The following is an 11,173-nucleotide window of genomic DNA, read 5'->3' as shown; positions in this document are numbered from 1 at the left end:
CATCAGCGTGCATGGCCGCCCTCTTTCACACCTCTCTGCTGATGGGAGTGTGTGCCAGAAATCCTTGTTTTTTGGGTAATTTGGATCTGAGAAAAGCAATCATTAACTAACGTGTGTGAAGGAAGGGATGTTCCTCATGAAGAGATGGTCCTTTCTGGGTGGGGTCGCTGACGGGGAGGAGGGCGAGGAGATGAAGAGAGGAGTGCTAATCTGAGGGAGATGGGGAGGAGGAGGAGAGAGGGATGGAGGCAGAAGGGAGGGGTTTTTAAAGGGTGGGCTCACAGGCATTGTCAGGCAGCGAGTAAGAACCAAGCAGAGAGTTCCACCCCAGCCAGACCGAATCCAGAGCACAAACTGGGATGAGTACATGCACTGGACCACTTAGCTGTTGATACAGCCAGCCACAGAGAGAGGCACGAGACTGAGAGCGTGCACCAGAGAAAAAAAAAGAGGGAAAAAAGAAGCAGAGAAGAAAGCAGGAGGAACTCCAACTATGCTGTGCTGCATAAGAAGAACCAAACCGGTAAACTCTCCTTTTCTCTGATAAAAACGACTGTGAACTTTGTCAGCGCCGGATTACAGTCAGATTAGGGCGCCCGTGGGAGAGATTAGAGGAGACGCGAGTGTGATTTGACTCTTGTCTTCATAGAAATCTATCTACAAAGCCCAGACACGCCTAGTTAATGTGATTAGCCCTCATGAATGGATGCCGCTCAGACCTCACAGTGCACTCGCACAGAGGCTGAAACCAGATCTCAGGCTGATGGTGATTAAAAGTGAAATGTTGATCTTAAATTTAAAGGAAATTTCCCATTTTTCTTCAATTCTTTAGCAGCACAGGAAGGAGAATTTCTAGTGTGGAAGAGGGAAAAAAGGGTGGGGTACAGATTGAGTGAGCAGCACCATCATGTCAGTGGCCTCGTGGGAATACAATGGGAATAAATGAGGATAAATGGATTATCATAGCCCTCCAGCTTTACAAGTGGATGTTGTCGGTGTGAAGTGCGTGCTCATTTAAAGGGTGATGTTCTCCGCTTAATAATACCCAGTCCAGTCTCAGCAGGAGGGAGTAATAAAAAGGAAGGTGTATCTCTGAAGAGGAGGTAGCATTCTGGAGCTTCCTGCTGCTATTGCCAAACCATTTATTTGCCGGTTCCTGATGGCACTTGATTGCTTCTTAAATGTCAGGCGGGATGAGTCACTTTAGCTCTGGATGGAGAAGAAGAAGCAGCAGGAGGAGGAGGATGCACTGGAGTTGAGGAAAAAGAAAAAGGGAGTGGTGGCTTTGCTGCAAATGTGGGAAAAGTTGAAGGAAACACGAGGGGAAGCCGGCATGCTGCACGCCGCAGCCATGTGGGTGAGGCGCTCCTGCTTCTCCTCTGGTCTTCATGGGGGCTTGAGCTCCCAGCATGCTTTAGCTTCTGTCTTTATGGAGTTCTGAGTGCTTTTGCAACATCTTCAGCTGTAGGTATCCTCTGTAACCCCTTTCTAAAGACTTGTGTGCAACCTTAAGGCTCCACGTCTTCGTTTTATCTACCGAAATGTTATATAGCTGGAAAAGATGTTTTTTTTTTTTTTTGGCTTTAGCTCCTTCTGCCCCCTTCCTCATACACCTTCACCTCCCCTCCCTCTGGTCTCCAGCCCATGTGAGATCAGTGAGCCTTTGTTCAGGCTGGGAGAGGTCTAATTGAATTAAAGAGGATGTAACGAGGCTAGCACACAGCATCTCCTCTCAAGCACCGACACAGAGAAGCTGCGGCGGCTCTCAGCGTCGCTCGTCAAATCCCTGGAAAAAAGAAAAAAAAAGGCACCTGAGCCTCCCCCCTCTCTCTTTCTCATCTGCAGGAGATAGCCGGCTAAAAAAAAAAAAGGGTGTGGTGCTCCGCTGTGCCTGAGCGTGCTGGAGAAAGGAGAAAAAAAGACGGAGAGGATGAGTGGGTGGCAGTTTGCTCACTGAGATGCTGAGTGAAAGACGGCAGAACGAGGAGACGCTCGGCAGTTGTTGCAGTCTGAACCCTCTGCTCTTTCAGTCTGGAGGGAGTGCAGGAGGAGAGGAGGAAAGCTGCAATCCCAAAGAGGATTTTGACTGGAATTCTCATTTATTTTACCTCTTAAAAGTGCAGGAAAAAGTGTAAAATGGGTTCAACACCACCCATACTGATGCTAATTCTGTCTCCTGACCTGGGTGGAGGAGCAAGGTGACAAAACCGTCCTTTAATGTGGAGGAAACCATGATCATGGCTGTCCTTTTGTGCTAATGAAGTCACCATCAGCCTCTGTCTCTTCCCTTGTGTTTTTTCCCCTTCACTTCCTGAACAGCGCCGACAGAGCCTGATTGTGACGGTGTGTCACCTTTGGGGGATGGTGCGGCCAATTACCAGCCGGGGGATTGTGCCGGCTCTTGGGGCGTGGTTCTCATGGCGGCCGGCGTCCATCCAAAGCCACATGCTTCAGCCACAATGACAGATTCAGTCACCATAAATCACACACGACTTGCAAAAAAAATGTGAAATTGAACATTTTTTAAGGGGTTGTACTACAACGATTGTGTTAACAAGCACGACGGGAAAGACAAAGAGCTAATTACAGAGAGGTAATTTAATTAACCTGGAAATGCAAATGTGTTCACTGTAAATGAATGAAGAGAGCCCTGGCTCCATGTGGGAAAACTTAAAAGTGCTGCACCTTGCAGCGTGCTGCGCCTTTGAGACGTGCTGCTGTATTTATGAATGAAAATGTGTGCCGCACAGACGCGGGGAGGGACGGCGCCCGCAGGAGAGGCGGGGGAACGTGACCAAAGCCCCCAAAAAAGGTTTCAATGATGCCTCTTTCGCTGACACAAAAGCATGATCTCTGATATGAGATCACTCAGCAGTAGGGCTGGGAATCACTGGGTACCTCACGATATCGATGATATCACGATACGCGATAATTAGTACAAATCATCTCTAATAACTTACAATATATAGAAGAACACATATTTTTTAAGAAAATACATCTCCATTTTTTGTTCTACCTCCGAAAAAACTTCTCACCGAAGAAATATAATGTTTTACAGCCTCTTCAAATGAAAATAAAAGATCAATGCTTAGTGTGAACCCATCGAGAATTGATCACAGGACTAAATATTGCGATATTTTGGCACAGCCTTACTCAGCAGCACTTTGATGGTATTCTGTTGTCATCATCACACCTCCCCATTTCTGCAGTAATTGACATCTTCTCCGCTCCAGATATGAGGTCACCCCCCTCCGATTCCCAAACACCCTCTTCATTTGCTTTTCTCTGACCGTCTGACTCACAGCCAGTAAGTAATTCTGTTTAGAGTTAAGTGCTTAGGTCGGATTTTTTTGGCAATTGTAAGCACCTGTGAGATCAGACTAATAAAAGCCCAACAAGTCACCAGAGACTGGTGTATTACTTGGAAGGGAGGGTGGGGCGCTGGTGCTTTGTCTGTCTTGTCTCCACTCCTTCTTGTTTCAGGATGGATTGAAAGTGTAAATCAAGGAGCTGTTGAAAGCCCTCCCCCACAGCACATCATCTCTCTACAAATATTAATATTACATTACTTGAAAATGGAATCAGGAGGAAGACATTTATTAGGAACAAAAGGCCAGAATTTACAGGCCGAGCAGAGGAAATAGAGGTGGAGGAAGAGTGAGGATGTTCCTGACACACTGACCCTGAAGATATGTTAGTTTGGAGCAGGAGTGTCAAACTCAATCGCACAAGGGGCCAAAACACCCCTTAGGTCGCGGGCCGGGATAAACATTTATTGAACACTCTAAAACGACATTTTTAAAACGTTAAAACCATAACTTTTTAACATAAATAAAAACTAGATATATAGCATTACGTGTAATGATGCTAGTGTGAATGCTGTAAGCTGAATTTGGTCGTAGAAGTTGATAGCTGAAAACGGTGAAGCTAATAACCAGCTAAAATACTTGCTAAATGCCAAATTAGCCTAAAGAAACAAACAAAAAAAGACATAGGTTAGCCTAAACAGCTAGCATGTAGCTGAAAAAAAATGACTAAACTTCAAAATAGCCTAAAAACTGAGAAAAGGGTAAATTAGCCAAAACAGCGTGTAAATATTAGGCTAACTCCAAAACAGCATAAAAAACCGTTTAAAAAGCCTAAATTAGCCAAAACAGCTAGCATGTAGCTGAAATATTAGCTAAACTCCAAAAAGCCTAAAAAAATCTTAGTAAATGTCAAAATACTCCAAAGAGCTAGCAGAATGCCAATTTTTAAAACCTAACTTTATAACATAAATATGAATAATAAAAAGGCAGGAATATTATTACAGAATAAATCAACTTAAATAACAATAATAAAATAACAAAAATAACAAAAAAATAAAATGATCTGGTGGGTCGGATATAGTTACCCAGGAGGGCCGGATCCGGCCCCCGGGCCGTGACTTTGACACATGTGGTTTAGAGGGTTTTAAATCACACCCCTGCTGAAGTGATCTGTCATTCAGACAGCTGTCTAATCTGAGCACTATATTAGAGACACCGACAGGAAGGAAAACGTACACGGTTCACGGACGGACTTGAACTCTCAAACAATGCGTGGCTGTCTGTTGACCCAGACTGGCAGCGTGAGTGCTCTAACCCCCACACTGAACCCCTGCTTAGTTATGCTGATTGCTCAGCTTGATTTACAGGTTCCCACTGGCCCGTTCCCTTTGAGGATCCGGGTGCCGCACCAATCAGAGTGACATATAGTCTTTCATGGGAGAAACAGCAGACGCAGTCGTGATGAGTTAGCACTCCGGTTGTCAAGGTAACCTTTGATGGCTGGGAGGCGGATGGGAGTGAATGCTGAGGAGGTTCATGCTTGTTCACTGGCGAGTCAGAGTCTGAGCTGCAGCTAGAGGATCTCACATTTGCCAATTTGAAGCGCTCATTAGCAGAAAATGCGGTGGACACTAATGGATGTCGAGGGAGAAGCTTTGCATTTAAGCCCAGTTATTACTTTATCTGCTGTAGCTCCATTATCAAGAAAAAAAGATTCATTTGGTGTTTATTTTATGGCCTTTCTTTATATTTTTTAGTCCACTAAGTGAAAGCCCGCATAGACAATGTACACATATCTTTTTTTCTTTTTTTTATGTTTATGCCATCTTCTCTTTTAGTATAATGACACTCCTGATCTGTACGGTGGCCCTGAAGTGCAAATCACACCAACAAATAACTCAACACAGAAACATATTTCAGATCACAAATCAAGGGCTGGGTATCACCAGTCGTTCCAGAATCGATTCAATTCAATTCCAATTTTTGTTTCAAGTCTTTCAATTCAATTTTATTCAATTTAAGTTGGAGTTTACACATTTAGACACATCTGCTTAGAAATACATGAATACTCTGCATACTAATGTAGGGTCTTGGAGAAGACACTACAAAACACAATTCCAAATGAATGAAGCAAAAAATAAATAAATAAATAAACAAAAGTAATTTAAAAAATGCAATTAAATGTTAAAAAATTAAAAACATTAAATAAGCATTAAGGGTAGGTACTATGGAACATTGCTGATTGGATGATGATGTTTGTGAAAAAATGGTATATACTTATTTAAAGTCCCACTTGTTCTCTGCATTTGACCCATGAGGAACTGGGTCTTTAAATTGACTTGGCCGGGATTTGAACTCACAACCTTCCAATCTCAGGGTGGACACTCTACCACAAGGCCACTGAGCTTCACTACATTCTCAGCAGGCCCAAAGCACTTTACAGTTACTGTCCCGTTCACCCATCCACACACTGATGGCGGCGCTGCTGCTGAACGCCGGCGTTAACCTATAACCACCAGAGGCAGTGTGGGCTTCAGTGTCTTGCCCAAGGACTCCTTGACACATGGGTGGGAATTGAACCTGTGATGTTTGGACCAGAGGTTGATCACTCTACCTCTGCACCACCTGAAAGAGATTTGGCATGATGCAATACTGGAAATGCTCTGTACGAGTCATAAACTTTTATTAATAATCAGACATTGAAGAGGCGTTTGAAGAACATCATTAGTGACATTCCGTAGTTCCTACCTTTTCCAGTTTCAGTATTTTCAACATTTCATTTTGTTTTCTGGAAATTACTATTTTTCCAAAATGTTTCTTTTTTATTTTGTGTCATTTTTTTATATCTAAGAAGTTGTTTACTTATCATTTGTTTTATATATGTTCTTGCATTGAGTGATTTGTTGGTGGGATTTGGACTTCTGGGCCACCGTAGATCTTATTATTCACGTTGTCATATAAACTATCAGACGTAGTACATTTTGCATCATTATACTTCATTCAGATATTTTCATTTCGATCAGTTAAGCCTTGTGGACACTTTACCTTGATTTGTTTGCATGCTCACTGACTCATTTCATGCTTTGATTTGATTTCTTTTCATTAGACGTTTATGACTCATAACACAGCCCACTGTTCGATGAGCAGCCATGGATGTGAGTACCAAAGGTAATATCAGTGTGTCGTCCTTCCTTTGGTTGGCTCTGTTCTGACATGTCTTCACTTTAACCCACTTTCCTCTCTAACCTCTCCTGTAGTAGTTTGTACATGACCTTTGACCTTCCGGGTCATCACATGAGTATTTGGGATGAAAGAGCATGAGGTTTTCTCTTTTTCCTTCAGTACAGCTCCAATGGGTTCCTCTGTAAGTGCTGCTGCTAGCTGCTAATGTTCTGTACTGTGTGCTGTCCATCAGGTGGAGAAAAATGAGGATGCAGACCAGAAGATTGAGCAGGATGGCACCGCCAACAAACCCGAGGACAAGGCCCACAAGGCAGCCACCAAAATACAGGCTAGCTTCCGTGGACACATAACTCGGAAAAAGATGAAAGACGGAGAAGAGGACAAGGAAGAAGACAGTCCTGTTGCAGATGAGGCGAAGGAGGGAGAAGAGGAGACAAAGAAAGCGGAGGGAGAGGAGACACCTGCTAAGCAGGACGAAGCTGCAGGAGAGGAGGCGAAGAAGGAGGAGTCAAACCAAGCCAAAAGCCCCGCGGCAGACAAACCAGCTAACTCTCCGGCAGCTGCTGTCTCTCCTGCAGGCGCAGCCACTTCTCCTGTAGCGGCGGCCCCATCTGCTCCTACAACCGCCACGGCGCCCTCTGAACCTGAGAAAGAGGAGCCGAAGGCGGAGGAGAAGCCCAAAGAGGTGGAGGCTCCGGCGGCCAAGAGTCCCACCACGACCACAGCCGAGGAGAAGAAGGAGGAGGACAAGAAGTGCGAGGAGAAGAAGGAGGAGGCCAGACAAGCCGACGTGCCTGCTGCTGTCAGCCCGACAGCTGAGGAAGAGCCTAACCAAACAAAAGATAAACAAGGTAAGCCGATAGTAACAGTGATCCGTTTATGGTTATGATCCGTATGAGGGTTACCCGTACACGCTTTTGGGCTGTCATAGAGAGGCGTGCTCGCATCTTGTAGGTAGTGCAGATGTGTCTGGCAGTTTCCTTAAAAAGGTTTCTACTGCCAACTTAAGGAACATCATGTAAATACAACATACCCTTGTTGTGTGTGTAGTTTAGTTAGGTATTTATAAGGATAATGTACCGTATTTTCTGCACTACAGGGCTTATAAGACGCAGCATCAATGAATGGTCTATTGTCAAACTCATGTGAAGGGATATGAAGCGAGACAAAAGAGTCAGAGAGAAGTCCATCAGTCGGTCAAACTTTATTAACTGTGTTCACAATAACTCTACGGCAGGAGTCTGCAACCTGCAGCTCCAGATCCACATGTGTCTCTTTTATCTCTCCATGGTGGTTCTATGACCAATCATAAAATAAGTCATGGAGACTGCTGATCCAGACATGTCGACCGTTAAAGCCTGCAAACTAAGACTACTAAGGTTCAACCTCAAACTAAAATAACAAAACCCAGCAGTGTAAGACTGCTGAGGACAAAGAGGAGAAAAGAAAAAAAGAAATGTAAAATTAAATAGGGTTTTTTTTTTAATAAGGATCTCTTAATTAGCATTCATTAAAGTTAGATTATTTACATTTATAATTGACGGCCGAGGTGCACGTATAAGATAAACTTTGTAGGTTTTTACATCCTGTTGACCTGAAGACGTCTTGTTTGTTCAACACTTCCACCAGAGTGCACAGATTATATATGAAAAGCAAAACTTTGATCTTTTATGAGTTAAAAGCACATATTATCTTATGCTGCACAACATTGATCAGAAAAAAAAATCACATTTTGAGAGATGCTAGGTTCTTTTTTATATTTTTGCTTTTGTTTGTGCCAAAAAATAGACAAAATTCATATTTATTATTAAAAAAAGAAGGTCATGAATGCAAATCCAAATTTCTTAAAGGCTAAATTAAGATTATCCGGCTCCTTCTAGGTTTTGGTCAGTAGAAAACGAACCCAAATGGCTCTTCTACTGTTAAAGGTTGCCGACCCCTGACCTACGGCTAAGTCAGAATTCCTTCCCTACTCACTATATAGAGCGTTTGCCATTTTCTAGTGCTGTCTGAAGGTTACCAGAACTGGATAAGTCCAGAGGACCAGTACTACATCTGGTACCATGACCGGACACGAACCAGTACTGGGTTAAGGTTAGAGCACCGGTACTGAACCCATCCCGAGGACCAGTGTGCATCCAGTACCATATCCCGAGGGTTGCGGACCCTTGATTTTGTGAACAGCCAGCACATCACAAGCCGACGAGTTGGGGAGACCCAAAACGTCAAAAAGTGGATCCTTTACCAAACGTTAATTTGACTTAGCGATGAGAATGTGTTGGCTTTTGGGCTCTACATACAAAATGTGCGTCCATTGAACGGGCGTTGAAAGTTAAACCAGGTTAACTTTGATCAATCAGGGATTTGGTAGTGACGGACGCATGGATGGAGTCCACTGAAGTGCCAACTGTTTGAAAAGTGACCATGAAGGGGAAATGAACAATTATAACTATTGCAGTTTGTGTCCCGGACAAAATAATATGAAATCAAGTCTTTCATAAATTGTAAAAAAGCTGTGAAAGAAAAAGCCTTCTACTGTATCAGGTAGTGACAGTTGACCATAATGCTAAACGCACGTTCAAGAACCCGTGTTCAGCACGTATCACATGTCCGGTGTGACGTAGCATTTCGTGCAGACCACCTGTGTGACCCATACAGGTTTCCCCCTCAGACATCCCGTATGAGACATTAGCTTCAGCGGACGAGCCTTCTCAGCATCTCTGAGGCCACTGAGTTCAGAGACAAAAACACATCCAGGAACTCCAAGACACAATTACTTACAGTAAAAATAATGAAGTAAGGCTTTCATGTAGTCTACTTGGCAGGATCCACAAGCACATTACTGCTTGTTGGGTGTCTGGGTTCAGAGATCTTTGGCAGTGGTCCACCATCACCAGTTAACACAGAGACTCAGCTCCCCTTCACTTAGAACGCTTGTATCCCAACCTGTACGTGACAGAAGTGACACCGAGATGAAGAAAAGCTCAGGACACAACAAAAGGATTGGTGCTGTGTGGCAGTTTGTAGCGTTGCTGTTAGGAGCTCGGCTGTTCACACAAAAGCAGCGTGTTCTGTAATTCCTCACACTTGGTGAACATCACAGATGGCTTCGAGCGCCGTTAACGACAGCAGCGCTGATCCTCATGCAGCGTTTATTTAAACGGAAGCATAAACACTTGAGGAAATGAGGTCGCTCCCCAACGACACATGAGACCAAATCGAACAGCCGAAAAGGCTGACGAGTCAGACAGGGGGCCAACTGAGCATGCTCCGTCTGGACGCTGGATGCGGGTGAGAGGTGTTCACAGATGAGGACTGGAGAACTACACGGAAAATAGGTCACCTATGCAGCGCTGTATCCCAGTTGTCATGGTTACCACCTCGGTGGGATAACCAGCCCGCATGGAGCAGAGCAGCATAACAGGTGCGCTGATTTAAATGAATGATTAATGATCCTTACTGGTCACAACCCACAGTGGGGAAGTCTGTTAAAGTGGGCGCTATCTGAGAGTGACCTACTAATTAAGAAAACATCTGAATATTAAGATCTGGAGAGCATGACTAAAAACTTTTGTCTTTAGAGAATTACTCTTAAATCTAAGCATGAGTGAAACGCAAAATACATTTAAAGTCTCGCTCTGGTCATCTTTAGATGGTCTTTTAATCATGATGATGTTGTCTTTAGGCTAAATCAAAAGCCTTTGTTGTTTTCTAGGACATAGTTTCTGCAGAGTGGCAGGCGTTCATTAAAAATGTGCCTGGCATCAGCCAACAGTTGAGCCCCTCCCCTTCCATTGCCGAGATCTTGGTGCATCACAAATCACAGAAATACAATTTACATGGGAGTTCTGGATGGGAATATAGTTGTGGAGCAACTCCGCCCCTATTCCTCTCTCCTCTGGTGAAAGATGCTGTTTACATGCTTTCACTCTAGATTACAGCCCCCACAACCCCAGACTTAACCACACCGGTGCAACAAAAATGACGAGCAATATCAGAACTCAGACGAGAACAACATGGATCTCTTAGCATACGCTCTTTTTCAATATGTATTTTTTCCTTATTCACAACGATTTGAATGAAGACAGACTCAGAAAAGCAATTTTAAGACTAAGTTTCTTTATATGTGTCGTCAATCATCAGAAAAATGCAACAAGAACATGTTAAAAACACCAACTTTGAAAAGAGAAAGTCTCTAACCCTTTAAACCACATGTGTCAAAGTCAAAGGTGTAGGTAGCAGATGTGCTCGGCCTGTCAGATCGGCTCGGGGGCTTGCGACTAGTGATGACGTCACACAACTGTAACAAACGAGTTGGCTAATTTGCAGATTTTCTGTACTGAAACTGATGTTTACAATAAAGTTTTGTTTTTTTTTTAAAGAAAAGAAAAAGTGTTGAGGTCTGCTGGGGTTATTATTAATTATTTTTCATTGACAGCTCCTTCTCTAACGTCTGCTCTCCTCGGTGTTTGTGTAACGGAGCAGAACCTGAGCTGCATATTCTAGCGGGTCTTCATCCGGTCCGTGCGACCAGTTCAACATTGGCAGGATGTATTTAGAAAAAATACGTGCGAATAACTACTTTCTTTTTTGTTTTTTATGTACGACCAACAACAAGCTAGCATGCTACTCACTAGCACCCACTTTACCTCAAACTTCATGCTTCCCAGCCTGATTTCTCT

At 43.7% G+C, this 11,173-nt stretch overlaps 1 protein-coding gene across 1 annotated transcript in view; it reads left to right on the top strand.

Annotated features, from left to right (window-relative positions):
- The first annotated feature begins 228 nt into the window (after positions 1–228).
- The window catches only part of gap43 (growth associated protein 43), a 15,163-nt gene continuing 4,218 nt past the window's right edge, over positions 229–11,173 (top strand). The window contains exons 1-2 of the mRNA XM_024258189.2: positions 229–523; positions 6,724–7,342. Of these exons, the coding sequence (XP_024113957.1) occupies positions 494–523; positions 6,724–7,342 (649 nt within the window). The 5' untranslated portion in view covers positions 229–493. The remainder of the gene's footprint in view (positions 524–6,723; positions 7,343–11,173) is intronic.

This window comes from Oryzias melastigma, linkage group LG13 (assembly GCF_002922805.2).
Source record: "Oryzias melastigma strain HK-1 linkage group LG13, ASM292280v2, whole genome shotgun sequence".
In the NCBI taxonomy this organism is placed as follows: Eukaryota; Metazoa; Chordata; class Actinopteri; order Beloniformes; family Adrianichthyidae; genus Oryzias; species Oryzias melastigma.
Note: the sequence above shows the minus strand (reverse complement) of the source record. Positions and strands in the feature narration are given on the sequence as shown.